This window comes from Orcinus orca, chromosome 16 (genome assembly GCF_937001465.1).
Source record: "Orcinus orca chromosome 16, mOrcOrc1.1, whole genome shotgun sequence".
Taxonomy (NCBI): domain Eukaryota; kingdom Metazoa; phylum Chordata; class Mammalia; order Artiodactyla; family Delphinidae; genus Orcinus; species Orcinus orca.
In genome coordinates, this window is record NC_064574.1 from 73,743,563 (window position 1) to 73,762,373 (window position 18,811).

Genomic DNA, 18,811 nt, shown 5'->3' on the forward strand with positions numbered 1-18,811 from the left:
AATCTTCTAGCTGAGTATATTGTTGTCCCCAAATAGTTCAGACATTGTGCTTATAAGGAAGAAGGGGTGAATGGGTATTGGTAGGCGACTAGCAATCTGTATCAATGAACTAAGCATTAAGTTCAAATGTTAAACAAGTAACAATTAAAATAAGCCTATTAGGAAGAAGGAAGTAATCAAGATAAAAGAAGAAATCAATTAGTTTGGATTAAAAACCCCCTAAATATAGGATGTATGGAAGGTTATTGATGCCCATCATCAAAGTAATCTCAGTGGTTTGGTGGAGATGGAAGGTGGATTGCACAGCATTTGTAAGGACAGAAAACAAACGACATCTTGGAAGGGAGACAGAAGGAGGATTTGGGGTTTGTTTGGGGTTGTTATTTGTTCCTTGGTTTGAAGTGGAGGAGGCCGGAACACGAACATGTAGGTAGAAAGGAAGATGCAAGAGATAGTTGATCTTTATATACCTCTCAGAGAGAGGTATGTTTTATTTCGATTTTCTAGAATAATGGTTTTGTCAGTGTCTCAGGATTCTTGAGTTGTTGTGGTATATGTGTTATACTTACTCAGCACAGTGTTTTTAATAAGATTAAAAAAAAATTAGTCCCGGACAACGAGTTGGAACTGAGGTGCTTACCAAGGCTTATTTGCGAGGTAGATATATCTGTGTTAGTGTCCACAGATCATGGATTTTCTTCTGGTAAAGGGCTGGGGGTGGGGAACACACCCAGGTGGTATGAACAGACATTTTCAAAAATGACCATCACTTTCAATTTGTTTTTAGTGATATTTGCTTTGACATTTCAAATAGCATTGAAGGAAAATTTTCATGTTTATTGAAAGTGGTTTGGGGTTACATGTGATTGAGATCTGCGGCCACAAATCAAGGAAGTCATCAGCCCCCCGTCACTGACAGACCAGTGGGCGTTTTCTCCTGCCACCTCATAGATGTCCTCCTCCTCCTCTTTAATATCTTCCAGATGGACTTATTCAAGGCCATTCATCTCAAAGCTTATTTTAAAATTTTAGCTTCGGTATTGCTATTTTAGACATTAGAATTGAACCTTTTTATGAGAATCATTGTGTTTGATTTATGAAAAGAGTGTGGAGAAAAAGGGTGTTAAAAAGAATGGTCGGAAGCTAATTTCTTTTGCTTATTGAACGCGGAAAGAAGGAAGCACTTTCTCAAATTGACATTTGAAGACCCTTTTTAGTGTATTTGGGAAATGAAGATAGTGGAAACCATGAGTTCTGTTTGACTTATGGCAATGTGAAGATAGCTTGCTCCTTTGACGTGGCCCAGAAGAAGGTAGTATGTGTGGCAGAAACTCATTGCCCACTTCACAGGAATCAAGAAATTATGCCATTAGTTCCTTCATAGTCTGAGATACTGGATTGAAATCATATGTAGCCATTTGCACCTCCCCTTCATCCAGCCACACAGTGGGGGGAAAATGTGTTTTGCCTGTGACAAGTTAGAAATGTTCAAAATCATGTAAATAGAATTTGAGCAACCCTTGGAGTTTAATAACTTTATCTCTTCTAGTTTTTGAGTCTTTCTGATGACATGTCTTCTAGCTTTGGAGTTTGTGAAACAAACAAAAAACCCTGAAATCAAAAAACCCCTCTCTGCCTGTATTAAAAAACTCGAAGGGGATACGTCAGTCATCTTCCTCCTAACTCATGAACCGCATGCATCTCAAGATGTGGGGAGACCCTGTCCCGGTCCAGTGACTGAAGGAAGCTTCCATTTTATATTACCGTAAAGAACGTTTCTAGTTTTTTCCTGTTTCTGGTTCATGCTAGAAAATTATCTTCTTTTGACTATATGTACTTTGAAAATATCTGGTAGACACTGAAGACGCTGGAGAATCCTTCAGTTGTAGGTCTATTTGTATATTTATAACCAATTACAATTCAAGTGCATCTTTCCCAGGGGAAGGGCAGTGATTAGTTTTTACGCTCCTGATGGCCAGTTTCTGGGAGTGGTAGGATGTAGAGACTGAGGACGAGGATAGGAGAAAGGATGGAGCCCATCTTAATTTCCAGAAGTTACTCCTCATAACCCCTAAGAGGGAAACAGGGTACACAAACCGCCTCCTGTGTTTTTAGATGGTTCCATTTAGTGGAGCTGCGTTTTGAACACAATGGTTTCTTTACCGAAAGTAAAGATTATATCCTTAAAAAAAAACACCATGCAGTAGGAAAAGGCATGTTTGAAGAGTTTAGCACTTAAAGGAAAATTTAGATTGAAGTTGGGAATTACAGTGAAATCCCTTCTAAATACTATGTTCATTAAATAGGAGGACAAAGGAAATTGTACTGAATACAGAGAACATTAATAACATTTTACAAATCTTTAATTAGTATTGGGTACTATTCCGTTAGTTTCTACATCTCTGTACCTTGCCTGCAATAACATTTCAGACTCCCCTACAGCAACCACATGACAATTGCAAATTTGTTTGTTTGTGCATAGTAAATGAAGCATTTTTTTTTCTTTCCTGTCTGACCCATGACTAAATTATTGACTTTTAGTTTTCACTGTAGTTCAAGAAATCAGAGAATTTGATGCTTAAAATTAAAAGCCTGTGGGGAGGGCTTCCCTGGTGGCGCAGTGGTTGGGGGTCCGCCTGCCGATGCAGGGGACGTGGGTTCGTGCCCCGGTCTCTGAAGATCCCACATGTCGCTGGGCGGCTGGGCCTGTGAGCCATGGCCGCTGGGCCTGCGCGTCCGGAGCCTGTGCTCCGCAACGGGAGAGGCTGCAGCAGTGAGAGGCCCACGTACCGCAAAAAAAAAATAAAAAAAAAAAAAGCCTGGGGATAAATTTTATTTAATCTATTTAGTTTATTATAGTTTAAAATGTTCTCCTTAACACAGAGTTAGCTACCTGTAGTGCCACCCAAGGTAACTAGACCGGACCTCACCAGAATATGGCACAATTAGAATTTCCTGCTTCCTGGTAGGTTCTAAGGTGCATTTTTATGGCCTGTGTTTGTTTGGTTTTTTTTTTTTTTTTTGCGGTACGCGGGCCTCTCACTGTTGTGGTGGCCTCTCCCGTTGCGGAGCACAGGCTCCGGACGCGCAGGCTCAGCGGCCATGGCTCACGGGCCCAGCCGCTCCGCAGCATGTGGGATCTTCCTGGACCGGGGCACGAACCCGTGTCCCCTGAATTGGCAGGCGGACTCTCAACCATTGCGCCACCAGGGGAGCCCTGTTTTGTCTTCTTAATGATTACTCATGACTATACTCCAAAAACCTCCACTGCTCTACCTTTTATTTTCTATCCTTTTTTGTCTCTCACTAATACCGAGATCTCTTTTCTCTAACATTTCCAAGAGTAGTGATTCAAAATCCCTGTCCATTCTCATTTAAATGTTCACAGCAAAGGAAAATATATACAGGAATAAATCTCCAAGTGGTAGGATTTTACAAACAAGGAACCAGTGATCGACTTACATACATCATGAAATGATCACCACAGTAAGTTTAGTGAACATCCGTTGTCTTATATAGATACAAAATTAAAGAAATAGAAGAAAAAATATTTTCTCCTTGTGATGAGACTCTTAGGATTTACTTACTTAACAACTTTCATATGTAACGTACAGCAGTGTTCATTATGTTCATAACATTTTACAAATCTTTAATTAGTATTGGGTACTATTCTGTTGGGAACAACTAAGTATTGGGTACAACTAAGGTTGTACCTTGCATCCCTAGTACTTATAACCGGAAGTTTGTGCTGTTTTGGTTCAACTGTTTTTTTCTTTTGAGATGTTTGTGATTTTCATTGACTTCCAAATGCTTTTTATTAAGGACTTAGGATCTCTTTCTGTATATATACAAATACACACATAAACATATATATGTATGTATCTATATTTTTCTAAGTATGGTACGAGACAGGGATTCTTTTTCCCCTTTATGGATTATTGATTGAGCCAGCATCATTGTTGAATAATTTATCCTTTACCCCATGATTTGTAATGACTGCCTGTTGTAATCAAGTTTTCCTGTATTCATGGATGTTTCTGAACTTTCTACTCTGTTATATTGATTAATTTTTCTGTCTTGCCCCATTACCATACTGAGTTACTACAGCTTTGTGATAAGATTGATATTTAGTACAAAAGACCCCTCCTTCTTCAAAATTGTCTTGCTTATTCTTAGCCCCTTAATACATTTTCATATTTATTTTGGGATCATTTTGTCAGTTTTCTCTCCCACACAGACACACACACACAGACATAACTTTGGGATATTGATTGGAATTGCATTGAATTTACAGTTTAATTTGGGGAAATTGCCATCTTTATGAAGAAGCCATGTCTTTGGTTGAAAGTTGCTTGTTCTGTCACTTTAATTTTTTTTGACTGAAATTTATCTTCTAATTGTAGATTCTGTTGGCTGTCTTTGTGAAATGTTACATTTCCACACATCTCTTGGAATTGTTTGCAGGCTCTTCTTGGGTAGGTGGTTGTTTTTGCTCACATGTGCACTCTAACAGGCGGCTAGGTCCAATTCCTGGTCCCGAGGCTGTTTCATTGTATATTTTTAGCCAGGTTTATTTGATTTTCATTTTTCATTTCATCTATGTATCACTGCAGTGGGGATGGCTCAAGAGATGAGCTTAAGGTACCCCTTTGACTGTACATTCATTAATGTATGGTTTGGTAAATTATGCAAATCAGATAAGGATTTGGAATTAAAGGCTTAATTTTTGGCATTTTTGTGTCTGTATAGCAAGTACCGAACATCCTCCTTCTTCTTCCAGGCTCTTCTTCCTGTCATTCCAGATTCACTTTCTTATGAGTCAGACATGAGGTAAAGTGCTGTACACTCAGGCACATCTTGTCACTAACAGGCTTTCCAGGGAGGAAACTTTATAGGCTTACTTCAAGAACTGAGTCACCTTCTAATGAGTCTGGTTTTGCTTTTTGTGTGTGTGGGGTTTTTTTTTTTTTTTTTTTTTTGCAGAGCCAAGCTTAGGCACAAGGAGGTTGTTAACAGTGGCTTACTGACAGCCTGAATGTCCCTTGACTACAAGGCATATGCATTTGGACAGTTGATCACCCAGGAAGGGAGCCTTTACTCTTTAATATTTGGGACTTGAACTTGTGAATTGTTACAAGTAATATTTCTGGAGAAATAGATCTATCAGATTTATTGATGTTAGAGTTGTGTGGTTTCTGGCTGCCCCGTTATCCCTTTCAAATTTACTTTGTCTCAGTGGTTTTGTAAGATGTGTTCTGGGTATATCAAGATGCCCTTCTCATAACATCTTCTGCACATTTTGTGTCCCAGTGTTTCTGTCTGTTTTTGTCTGCTGCAGGATGATGGAGAGATTGTTTCCTGAGGGAACTTTGCCAGAGATTTTACTTTTTTGTCAATATCCTTGGACTTCCAAGTCGATGTGCTGCTTAGGTGACTGCCATCCGTGTTTGCACCCTGGGGTAGGCTGTAACATAATCTTCTGCTTATTGATTTGTATGACATCATTCCTCTGACTTCTACTTACTCTTATGTAGATAGGCTACCTCTCTCATTTATCTTGTGTTGGTGGCCTTAGACTTGTGTTGTGTTGGTGGCCTTAGACTTCTCAGTTTAGATCTCCTACATGAAAAGTAGAGAAACCGGTCCTATGATTTTGTAGTCAAGCCTTTCTTCCTCTAGAAATCTTACCATTTATTTATGATCTTTTATTTATTTTGGTTTTGTCTTTAGCTCTTTACATTGTCTCCCTTATTAATCGTCTTTTCTTTTTTTTCTTTGTTCTCATTTCTTTCCTTTTCCTTGAATTTCCATATTTAAAATTTCTGTGTTCATGGCTCTCAGGGTAATGGTCATTTTTACACTGTGAAAGCTGTCCTGTTCAGAATGCCAGTAGAACCTTACCTGTTCTATTCTCTCCCAACCTCCAAAGGATGGAGAAACACCGCTCCATATTACTCCTTTGCTTTTCTGACGTGTAAATACTGCTGGCTTTTTTTTTTTAATCCTGTAGTGGGGATTTTTTTTTTTCCTGCTATTGAGTGTTTACTTACAGCTTGTCTTTATACAGCTGCCAGTGCTCTTAGCCTCTATTGTGTTCGCATTTTGCACTTCTTGGCTTCCTCTTCTTGTGGTTTTTCAATAGATGAACTTATAGTAGCCCTTTGACCATACGTCGATTATAAAGTAGGCCCTCCATATCCACCAGTTCCGCATCCACAGATTCAACCAACCACGGATCGAAAATATTCAGAAAAAAAAAATTCCAGAGAGTTTCAAAAAGGAAAACTTAGGGCTTCCCTGGTGGCGCAGTGGTTGAGAGTCCGCCTGCTGATGCAGGGGACACGGGTTCGTGCCCCGGTCTGGGAAGATCCCACATGCCGCGGAGCAGCTAGGCCCGTGAGCCATGGCCGCTGAGCCTGCGCGTCTGGAGCCTGTGCTCAATGGGAGAGGCCACAATAGTGAGAGGCCCGCATACTGCACACAAAAAAAAGAAAACTTAAATTTGCCTTGGAAGGCAACTGTTTGCATAGCATTTATAGTTGTATTTACAAATATGTGTGATCTCACCCTCCTCCTACTCCTTCACACAAGCAACATCTTCTTGGGTATTAACCATGTTACCAGGAGGATGTCAAGCCCTTCTTTTCGTTTTGCTATTGTGGGTAACATAGAGGTCCATGACTCTTCAAACTCTGGCCACACTCTGTCTCATATTCAAGTTGATTTGCATGGTCTTCTGAGGTTCTGCTGAACCTAAGACAAATCTTTTTCTACTTCCTTTACCAGATTTCTGGTCTTTGAGCAGGAGAATTTTGTTTAAGGCATCTGTTTAAGCATAGTTGAGATCAGGCATATCAAGAAACTGTTAAACTGATCCATTCTCATCTCAAGAGTCAGTACTATTAAAAAAATGTGTGTGTGTGTGTGTGTGTGTGTGTGTGCGTGCGTGCACGCGCACATGAGTACAGGTTTTCTGACCCCACAACTTTTCTTGTATTTCATTCCCAGCCTTTTGTGTTTCCTTTGTGTATATGTATTTATGTCATTAATACTATGGTATGTGTACAGTTTTGTTTTTAGCTTTTTAAAAATTCAATGCTATTACATAAAAATTACCCCTCATTATTAAACGTTCTTCTAAAACAATTATCCTCAGTGGGAGCAAGGGTATAGAAAAAAACAGGTCTCCCACCCCCTTCCTTCCCCTTTCTGAGAATCACATCTGCATTGAGCTCTCTTATTGTTAAGAATGTGTTTCTCCGCCATGTTGGAATTCATAACCTCTGTTTTGAAATAATCATCTTTAGTGTTAGTTAAATAGCTGTATCATAAATCATCTAGCTATTTCTTGGGATTGAACATATAGCTATTTCTTGGGATTGACATATTTATAATATCTCATTATTATAAATAAAGCTGGAATGAACATTCTTATTCATCAGTATTTGTCCACAAATTTTATCATTTCCAAAGCCTTAAAATCTTTAGAAATGCAATTATTGGATCAACATATTTGGATACTTTTCAGATTCTTTAATCATGTTGCCATGTAATTCCCAAAATGTTTGTACTGAATTATGCTTTTATCATCAGTGAATGAGTGTCTGTCTTGCTGTTCTCTAGGCAGTATTGAATATTGCTATTTAAAAATATCTTTGCCAATCTGATAAGCCAAAATGGTACCTCATTACTGCTTCAATTTGCATTTCTTTGATTACTAGTAACTCAGAACCATATTTTAGGAGACCATTTTTTCTTGTTTTGACACAGCCTCAACTCGAGTTCGTCTTGAATTGCAACTGTCAAGATAAATTGTTGAAATTAAGAGCTGTAGTCCTCGGATGTAATAACCTCATCCAGAATATGTAACACTGAAAGCTGCCTAATTAGAAGTGGCAGAATTCTAACTCATAACTGCATATTTTTAAACTTTTTTATTATGGATTTTTAAAACATTCAAGAGAAGAGAGAATAATGGAGGGAATTCCTGTGTAAGCAGTTATCAGCTTGACAGTTATCAGCATTCTACATTTCATGTTTCATCTGTCTTCCCAATTTTTGGGGGGTGGGGAAGCATTGGAATATTTCAAATCAGATAAATAGTATCATTTTATCCGCAAATACTTGTGTATTTAACGCATAAGGACATATTAAAAATGGAATGCCTCCTCCCAGCACTTTGCGTATATTTTTAAATTTTCTAATAGGATTTTTATATTGAAGTGTAGTTGATTTATTTTATATATATATATATATATATATATATATATATATATAATTTTTTTGCGGTATACAGGCCTCTCACTGTTGTGGCCTCTCCCGTTGCGGAGCACAGGCTCCGGACGTGCAGGCTCAGCGGCCATGGCTCATGGGCCTAGCTGCTCCGCGGCATGTGGGATCTTCCCGGACCGGGGCACGAACCCATGTCCCCTGCATCGGCAGGCAGACTCTCAACCACTGCGCCACCAGGGAAGCCCCTACAATATTTTTTAGTTTTACAGTAGAGTCATTCAGTATGTTTGTAGAGTATACTCCGTTATAAGTTATTACAAGATAATGGCTATAATTGTTTGTGCTATACAATGTATCCTTGTTGCTTATCTATTTTATATGTAGTAGTTTATATCTTTTAATCCCATACTCCTAATTTATCCCTCCCCCTCCCCTTTCCCCTTTAGTAACCATAAGTTTGTTTTCTATGTCTGTGAGTCTGCTTCTGTTTTGTAAATAAATTGATTTGTATTACATTTTCTGATTCCACATGTAATTGATATCATATATTTGTCTTTGTCTGACTTACTTCACTTAGTATGATAATCTCTAGGTCCATCCATGTTGCTGCAAATGGCAGTATTTCATTCTTTTTTATGGCTGAGTAATATTCCATTTTATGGATTCCATCCATTCAATAAGATGGATACCACATCTTCTTTATCCATTCGTCTATCGATGGACATTTAGGTTGCTACCTAGTCTTGGCTATTGTGAATACTGCTACTATGAACATTGGTGTGCATGTATCTTTTCGAATTAGAGTTTTCATCTTTCCCAGATATATGCCCAGGAGTGGGATGCTGGATCATATGGTAACTCTATTTTAAGTTTTTAAAGGAAACTCCATACTGTTCTCTACAGTGGCTGCACCACGTTACATTCCCATCAACAGTGTGGAAGGGTTCCCTTTTCTCCACACCCTCTTTAGCATTTAATATTTGTAGACTTTCTGATGATCGCCATTCTGACCAGCATGAGGTGATACCTCATTGTAGTTTTGATTTTCATTTTGGTTTGTTTCTGGTTTCTTTTGCTGTGCAAAAGCTTATGTTATTTTTTTTTTAAGCCCCTCATTTTCTGTCTTCCTCCTTACGTTGTTAATTTCACAGATTACGTTTTATACATTGCATGCCCATTAACATAGATTTATAATTATTGTTTTAGGTATATGTGTTTTAAATCACATAGGAATAAAAAAAGGAATTAGAAACCAAAAATAGAAAATACTGGCTTTCACATTTACATATTTAGTTATCTTTATCACAGTTTTTTACTCATGGTTTCAGGTTGCTGTCTGGTGTCCTTTCATGTCATCCTGAAGCATTCCCTTTAGCATTTCTTCTGTGGCAGTTCTGCTAATGATGAACTCCCTGAGCTTTTGTTTATCTGGAAATGACTTTATTTATTTATTGCTGCATTGGGTCTTTGTTGCTGCGTGTGGGCTTTCTCTAGTTGCAGCGAGCGGGGGCTACTTTTCGTTGCGGTGCGCAGGCTTCGCATTGCGGTGGCTTCTCTTGTTGTGGAGCGCGGGCTTCAGTAGTTGTAGCATGTGGGCTCAGTAGTTGTGGCTTGCGGGCTCTAGAGCACAGGCTCAGTAGTTGTGGCGCACTGGCTTAGCTGCTCCGCAGCATGTGGGATCTTCCCCAACCAGGGCTTGAACCCATGTCCCCTGCATTGGCAGGTGGATTCTTAACCACTGTGCCACCAGGGAAGTCCCTCTCCTTTATTTTTGAAGTATAGTTTTACCAGATGTAGAATTCTTCGTTGATAGTTTTTTTCTTTCAGCAATTTAAATATGTCATCCCACTGTCTCCTGACTGTTACGGTTGATGGTGAGAAATAGGCTCTGATCTTATCAAGGATCCCTGTACATGACAAGTCACTTCTCTTTTGCTGCTTTCAAGATTCTGTCTGTCTTTTGACAGTTTGATTATAATATATCTCAGTGTGCATCTCTTTGAGTTTATCCTACTTGAAGTTCGTTGTGCTTCTTCAATGTGTAGACTCATGTTTTTCATCAAATTTTGGAAGTTTTGGCCATTTTGTTTTCAAATATTATTTTTTGCCATTTTCTCTCTCCTTTCCTGAGATTTTCGTAATGAACATGTTGAACGTTTCATGGTGTTCTACAGGTCTTTAAAGAGAAATGTAAATAATAAACCTACAACCCTTCTCTTACTTCTCATCCTCAGAAGTAAGCACTATTAATGGCTTGATGTGTTTCCTTCTATGATTTCTTTTCCTGTTGGGTTGGATTTTCTTCACTGAGTCTTATAACATTGTCTTTGCCCTCTTTCTTTGATCTACATTTTCAGTTATTCATTACAGTTTAATTTGGTTGGTTACTTAGTTAATTTATTTTGGAAGTAATTCTATAATAATTTTCCTGCTTGTCTTCTTTGATTATAAAGAATACTTCATTTGGCTGCATCATGAATTATATCTTTGAATTTATTTTCTAATTCTTTGCTTATTTGACATATCAGATTGACACATTTTGTTTTGTCTCCCACGAACAGTAAAAAATTTAGTTAATTAAAGCCATTTTAAGAAAAAGTATGTTTTCTAAGGACTTTGAAAGATTCATTGCCCAATTTCTAGTAAAGGCAATACATATTCCTTTGCTTTTAGAAACAGTGGTCGTCAGTGAGGGATTGTTTCAATTTTAAGGTTTTTTTGTTTGTTTTAAAGAGTTTAGAATTAATTCTTTGACAAGCATGATATGACTCGGTCAGCATTCAATTTGTTTTTTTGTTTTTTAATTGGGATATAGTTGCTTTACAGTGTTGTGTTAGTTTCTGCTGTACAGCAGAGTGAATCAGCCATCCCCTCCTTTTTGGATTTCCTTCCCTTTGAGGAGCCAGGCAGGAGTGGTGGAGTCTTCCCTTGCTGGTTTCCTGGTTCCTTTCCTCTTTTGGTATTAACCATTGTTGCTAATTTCTTTTCTGACTTTGGTTTTGTTCGTTTACTAGAATAAAATGTAGATTATACAACAGTCGGTACGTTGGTTGCTTGTTCACTGCTGTATCTCTAGCATCTAGTATTATACCTGGTGTACAGTGGGACCTGGTGACTGTTGGTTGAACTGATATCTGTGTGAACAAATGAATGAATCTGTGTAACTGCTGCTGGTGGTGGTGATGATGGTAGCTGAAATTTATTCATAGTTTTCTATCTTCCCGGCTGTGTTCTAAGTTCTTTATTTGTTTTAGTTCTTTTAATTTTACAGCAATACTATGAGATATAGATACTGTTACTCTTCCTATTTTACAGAGGCACAGAGAGCATGCCTGAGCTCACACAGCTGACTCCAGAGCCCAGTAGCTTAATTGCTACTATGTACTCTTTTCCTCGTCTTATACTTTTTTCCTCTTTTCTCTCCTCCTTCCTAACTACTCAGACTTTTTCTACTTTGTACTTAATCCTTTTTTCCCTCACTTCCCTTTGATAAGCATTTAACATTTACCTTTGGAATTTTGACCTCAATTTTCACTCCATGTATTGGATTGGCCAAAAAGTTCATTCAGGTTCTTCCGTACCACCCCGAAAGAACTTTTTGGCCAACCCAATATTTTCTGTCCGTGTATTGCTTCCCTCTAAGAAACAAACATAAGTTAAAACCCAAATTTAAACTCTGTCACAGAGATCTGGTCTGAATTCTAGAGGTTAACGTCTAGGTTTCTTGCTGCACAGCCTAGCTGCACATTGATTGTGATGTTACTTTCAGATCCACCCCTCCCTCCCATTTTATTGTGTTTGTTACTACCACTGGGGGAAAAAAGTCCTAGACTCTCAAATTAAACAGAAAATACATGAAATTATAACATGCCAGCTACTTGACACTTTTTTACAAATCTCATTGTGACATTTTACAAATCACATTGTAGCCTGAACAGAAAGTAGCTAAACTTTTTGCCTGAATTGGATACTTTCATCTTCATTTTTGTATTCTGTAGTATTACGCAAACCCTGTCCCTACTAGATAATATGCCACATTCAGAAAATCCTGCAGTAATAACTGACCAGAACCTATGCAAATTAAAATTACTAACTAAATCCCCAAACTGGGGAAAAAAATAGGTTTTATTCAAATTAAATTACTACAGTACAATCCAGTTTGTACTCCAATTTTTTCTTTCTTTTTTTTTAATCTAAAAGAAGGATAAAATAAAGTGTTAAGTATGTCCTTTGCAAAGGAAATTCCAGCTCTCGCCTCTCAAGCAACATCTGTACTCAGTTTTTGTTTTAATTTGATCTAACTGGAGTATAACACAACTTTCTTCTATAGACTTTAGGAACTGCTTTAACTAATTTTAAACAGACTTTAAAGTCTCCAAAACCATCCTATCGAGCAGGCTCCCTACAGACACAGTGAAACCCAGAATGTGAATTTGATAATTTGAAATAAAATCTGATGACATTTCTTTTTTAGTAACCCCATAGTGCTTTTCTTTGTCCTTAACAATCTGAACATTAGTAGGCTATAGATAAAAGGTAAATGTACTAAAATTAGTTATATCTGTTGATCAAAAGATATGAAGAAATCAGAAAGGAAAGCCATCAAGTGGATGAAAATATTTCTAATACAATTATAACAGCATTCTTACAGCCAGAATACATAAAGAATTTGAAAAACCCAGTAGTAAAAAGACAGCTATCCCAATAAAGAAATATTCAAAACATTTGAACAAGTACTTCACAAAAGAAGGATCAGAATGGCCAAAAACATACTCAACTTCATCAGTAAACGGGCAAATACAAAATAGGACAGTGCAGGAATGGCTAAAGTTTAAAAGACTAACAACAAGTGTTGGTGAAGAAGAGAAGCAGCTGGAACTCTGATCCACTGCAGGTGGAAGTATGGTGAAATGACTTTGGAAACCAATTTAGCAGTATCTGCACATCCTGTGATCCAGCATTTCCACTCTTAGGAACATTCAAGAAACATCCATCGGGAGTCAGGTACAGTAACAGTCATAGCAATGCTATTTTGTAAGAGACCCAAACTGGGGAAAAAAACCGACGAACCAACAACTTTCACTAATGTAAGTATTTTCATATACTGGAGTACTAAACAGCAGCAAAAACATATCTGAAGCTAAAGTCACCATCAAACTCAGTGAAAGAATTTCAGTGAAAGAAGCCAGACATAGAAGAATATGTCATAATAGCATTTCATAAAATTCCCTAAAGCAGGAAGAACTAAACTCTAGTGTTACGAGAGAGAGCAGCATTTTATAATAACTAAAAACTGGAAATAATCTAGATGTCTATCAATGGGGGAATGGTTGAATAAATTATTGTATATTTATATAATGGAATATTAGATAACGAAGAAAATGAACAAATCTCAGCATGCAGCAACATGGATGAACGTTATAAACACAGTGTTGTATGACAGAAGCAAGATGCAAAAAAGTCTATGGTTCCATGTATATAAATTTCAAACACAGGCAAAAACCTAAACTTTAATGTTGAAGTCAGGATATTAGATAGCTTTGGGGTAAAGGCAATGGATGGTGACTGGGTGATGAATATTTTCTTTGTGTTAATCCCTTGGGCTGTCCATTCGTGTTTTATGTATGTTTCTCTTTGTATGATTTCTTTCACAATTTGAAAAGGTTAAGCAACAAGAGAGAGAGTCTGCCTTGGATTCATTCTGCTTGGGTTCATATCCCAGCTTTGCTGCTTTCCAACTGTGTAACTTTGGGAAATTCACTTAGCAGCACTAGGCCTCAATTTCATATCTGTAATGTGAAGCTAATAAACCTATTTTGTAAGATTTGTTGCAAAGATGAGACAAATATTGGAATCTTTGCTAAGATGTTAAACACAACAACAGCTGGCACATAGTAAGGGCTGACTCATTGCTAACTCTTGCTATTGTTATTGTTGGTATCATTGCCAGTTTATTTGTTGAAAGGAATTTTAAACTCCCGTTGGAATTACATTTAGAAATCTATCATGGCTGTCCATGTAGGCTAGTTTTTTATGGTCTCAGAAATATTTACTTTTTTCACTCTCCATGTTATTTCATAAATAATCATCATGTATTTTATAGATGTATTTTAGAGTTGAAGTAGAATTTTCTTTGCCTTGCATTTTGTAGTTGTACATATAGTATATATGTACCATACATATGGCATATAATAGCTAATACTTAGTTTGACTTACTGCTGCCAACATGGCTCTAAGCGTTATGTAAATGGACACTTTTAATCCTGTGTAAACTCCCATTTTGAACAGATAGAAACTGAGACAGAGTTAAAGATGGCTAGTATGTGGTCTGGGATTCAGTCTGGGCTCAGAGTCCACATTTACCCCACTGCTCTATGCTAGGAAAGCTGCTCATTTTTCTATTTTTATTTGGTAACTGACCAATTGTACTTAATCTGATTTTCTTAGGTTGATTTTCTTAGGTTTCCAAGAAGCCAGCTATATCATTTGCAAGTAATTGTTTTTTGTATACTATCCACTTATTCTTTTTTTTTTTTTTTTTTGCGTTACGCGGGCCTCTCACTGCTGTGGCCTCTCCCATTGTGGAGCACAGGCTCCGGACGCGCAGGCTCAGCGGCCATGGCTCACAGGCCCAGCCTGTCCGCGGCACGTGGGATCCTCCCGGACCGGGGCACGAACCCGTGTCCCCTGCATTGGCAGGCGGACTCCCAACCACTGCGCCACCAGGGAAGCCCTATCCACTTATTCTTGTTCTTGCCTTATTGCTTTGATTTTAACTTTCAGGGAAGTGTTTATAAAAATAATAGAGTGGACATTCTGCTGTTATTCTGATTAAATAGAAATGCCTCTATTTTTTACATCTCTAAGAATGACATGGACTATTGACTGGAGAGTGTTTTCTTTATGTTAAGGATGTGTTTTTTAATTTTTGAGTTTACCAAATGGTTTTTCAGTTGTTCATTCTGTTTTAAAATCAGGGATGGGCTTTAAATGATATGAAATGTCTTTGTGTGTCTTTAAGATGATTGTATAACTTTTCTGTGTTGAGCTATTGACGTGATGACTTGTATTAATATATAGTCTAATATTGAATCATCTTTGCATTTCTAGAATTTTTAACATAATGCTGAATTTCATTTGCTAAAATTTCTGTAAGATTTTTGCATATATAAGTACAAGTGAGATTGGCCTGCACTTCTCTACCATTTTTGTTAGGTTTTGGCATTGGGTGAATTCTAGCTATGTGAAGGGAATCTGGAAGATTTCTTTTTGTGCATTATACACTGCATTTTAAAAATAAATTTTGAGTACATTTTCTGATATGGCTGCCTAATACTGTTCATCCCTAGGTTATCTTCAGACATGAGCAAAAGTAGAGAGATTGGCATTCTTTTTTTTTTTTTTTTTTTTTTGCTGTACGCGGGCCTCTCACTGTTGTGGCCTCTCCCGTTGCGGAGCACAGGCTCCGGATGCGCAGGCTCAGCGGCCATGGCTCACGGGCCTAGCTGCTCCGCGGCATGTGGGATCTTCCCAGACCAGGGCACGAACCCTCGTCCCATGCATCGGCAGGCGGACTCTCAACCACTGCGCCACCAGGGAAGCCCAACATTTTTTTAAATTGAAGTATAGTTGATGTACAATATTATATGTTTCAGGTGTACAGTATAGTGATTCACAAATTTTAAAGGTTATACTCCATGTATAGTTATTATAAAATATTGACTATATTCCCTGTGTTGTACAATATATCCTTGTAGCTTATTTTATATATAATAGTTTATACTTCTTAATCCCCTACCCCTATCTTGCGTCTCCCCCCTCCCCTCTCCCCATTGGTAACTACTAATTTGTTCTTTATACCTGAGTCTCTTTTTTGTTATATTCACTAGTTTGTTGTAATTTTTAGATTCCACATATAAGTGATATCATACAGTATGTGTCTTTCTCTGTCTGACTTATTTCACTTAGCATAATGCCCTCCAAGTCCAACCATGTCGTTGCAAATGGCAAAATTTCATTCTTTTTTATGGCTGACTAGTATTCCATTGTGTGTATGTGTATGTGTGTGTGTGTGTGTATATATATATATATATATATATATATATATATATACACACACACACCACATTTTTATCCGTTCATCTGTTGGTGGACTTTAGGTTGCTTTCATATCTTGGCGATTGTAAATAATGCTGCTGTGAACACTGGGGTGCATGTAGAGAGAGATTGGTATCATTTTGTTCACGTCTTACTTCACTTTGTTTTTCTCTTGAGTATTTTGAGCCTTGCTACTTAAAGCATGGTTTGAGGTTTAGCAGCATGGATGCTACCCAGGAACTTGCTACAGATGGATGTAATCATGTGTACATAACTACACGTGTCACATCATCTTTGCCATATTCTATCGGTTAAAGGCAAGTCACAGGTTCTGCCCCCACTCTTTTTGTAGATTTTAAATTATCATTAATCATGTTGTTTTGAGATGTTTGAATAAGTCTTTGAACTTTTAGTAATTTGTCTAGGGTCCTGGAAGGGAGCTACAAAGTCAAAGGTATAAAGCTTTTAAAGGCTTGCATGACTGTTGTCTAATGGCTTTTCAGAAGATCAATACCTCTTTTGTTACATGGTAAACAAATGGCAACATTGACAGTTCATCAATGTGCCTTTTCTGCCAAGTAGAGATCATTAAATAATGAGGAAGCAGGAAAGAGGACAAGAGTGATTAGAAATTCTTACTGTAAATAACTTTGAGCAATTGATACCTGAAAGCCTGAAGGTTATGTGAATTAATTTTCACCAATCTAAACTGTTGGGTCAATTTACTATTTCCAACTAAATGGAATTCAGGGTATTTGTTAGGAACCTTTTGGGTGTCTTATCTAGTGTTCGATACTGTAAGTGAGAGAAGAAAAATATACCAATATCTGTGCCTTTATAAGGCTTCTGGGAGTCTTATGACATTGTTTACGTTTTTTTCATCTTTCTACAAAATGCAACTTCAATAAATAGAAGTTCATGCCAGGTTTCACCTATGGGTTTAAGAAATTTGAAAATCTTCCTAGGTGATAAAAACAAAGTTGTGTTTTCCTCTGTTTTAGCAACAACGTACTGTCTATAGGCTGACTCTGGTGAAAGCATGGAACGTGGATGAACTCCAGGCCTATGCCAAGCTGGTGTCCCTGGGGAACCCTGACTTCATCGAGGTGAAGGTAAGCCCCTGCCGGCTAGTGTTGGGCACCTTCTCATTATGCTTTGTTGGCCACGGTGCAATTACAAACTTCTAAAATTCTGCAGGAGGTCCCAGATGTTTTATTTATTCAGTCAGAAATATTAATCAAGATTCCTGGCACTGTTCTAGGTATTGGGGATAAGAGCAGTAAAGACTAAGCATTTGCTCTCACATATAAAAAGCTTATATTTTAGTGAGAGGTAGACCGTCAACAGAAAATGAATGTAGTGCTCACTACATAGTAACTTTAATATGCTGAGAAATAAAATACTGTTATAGTGAGTAATTGGTTGGCTTTTAACTACACTTTTACTATGGAAAACTTCAAATATATACAGAAGTAGAGAGACTGATGTAATGAACCCCATCCATCTATTACCAGCTTCAAAAATTACTAGCTCGTGTTTCAGCTGTACTCCTACCCATTTTCCTGCCCTTACCTGTGAAGCAAATCCCCACGTTATACCATTCATCCATAACTGTTTTAGTATGTATTTCTAAAAGATATGCACTCACTTTAAACACTTATTCAGAATACTGTTCTTACTAAACAGTTCTAACAATAATCTCATATATTGGAACATATAAGGTTTCAACTTGACCAGTTATTTTAACAGTATTTTTTAAAATTGAAGTAGAGTTAATATACAATATTATGTTAGTTTCAGGTATACAGCAAAGTAATTCAGTTTTATATATATATATATATATTTTTATTTACACACACACACGCGCGCGCGCGCACACACACACACACACACACATATATAGTTTGTCAGGTTATTTTCCATTATAGGTTATTATAAGATGTTGAATACAGTTCCCTGTGCTATATAGTAAATCCTTGTTGTTTATTTTATGTACAGTAGTGTTTATCTGTTAATCCAATACTCCTGATTTATTCTTCCCTTCCTCTCTTTCCCCTTTGGAAACTGTAAGTTTGTTTTCTATGTCTGTGAGTCTGTTTCTATTTTGTATGTAGATTCATTTGTACTCATTTTTAGATTCCTCACATAAATGATATCATATAATATTTCCTTTTCTCTTTCTGACTTAATTCACTTAGTATGATAATCTCTAGGTCCATCCATGTTACTGCAAATGGTAATATTTCATTATTTTTTATGGCTGAGTAATATTCCATTGTGTATATATACCACATCTTCTTAAACCAATTGTCTAAAGTATTTTTTAATCTGGATCCAGATAAGGGTCAGAATTGGATTATTTCTCTCTTAAATTTCTTTTAATCTATTAGTTCCTCTTCCATGTGTTTTTTTTCCCCCTTGTAATTTATTTTGTTGGAAAAAATGGATCATTTATCCTGGTTAGTTCCCCATATTTATATTT

General features: G+C 37.3%; 1 protein-coding gene across 8 annotated transcripts in view; it reads left to right on the forward strand.

The window, feature by feature from the left end:
- LOC101274335 (S-adenosyl-L-methionine-dependent tRNA 4-demethylwyosine synthase TYW1) overlaps positions 1-18,811 on the forward strand; it is a 451,923-nt gene that overhangs the window by 354,083 nt on the left and 79,029 nt on the right. For 7 of the 8 annotated variants that reach the window (XM_049699574.1, XM_049699573.1, XM_033426289.2 and 4 more), the window contains one exon: positions 17,331-17,441. The exons of the other annotated variant lie outside the window; for it this stretch is intronic. In XM_049699574.1, the coding sequence (XP_049555531.1) occupies positions 17,331-17,441 (111 nt within the window). The remainder of the gene's footprint in view (positions 1-17,330; positions 17,442-18,811) is intronic. 8 annotated transcript variants of the gene reach the window in all.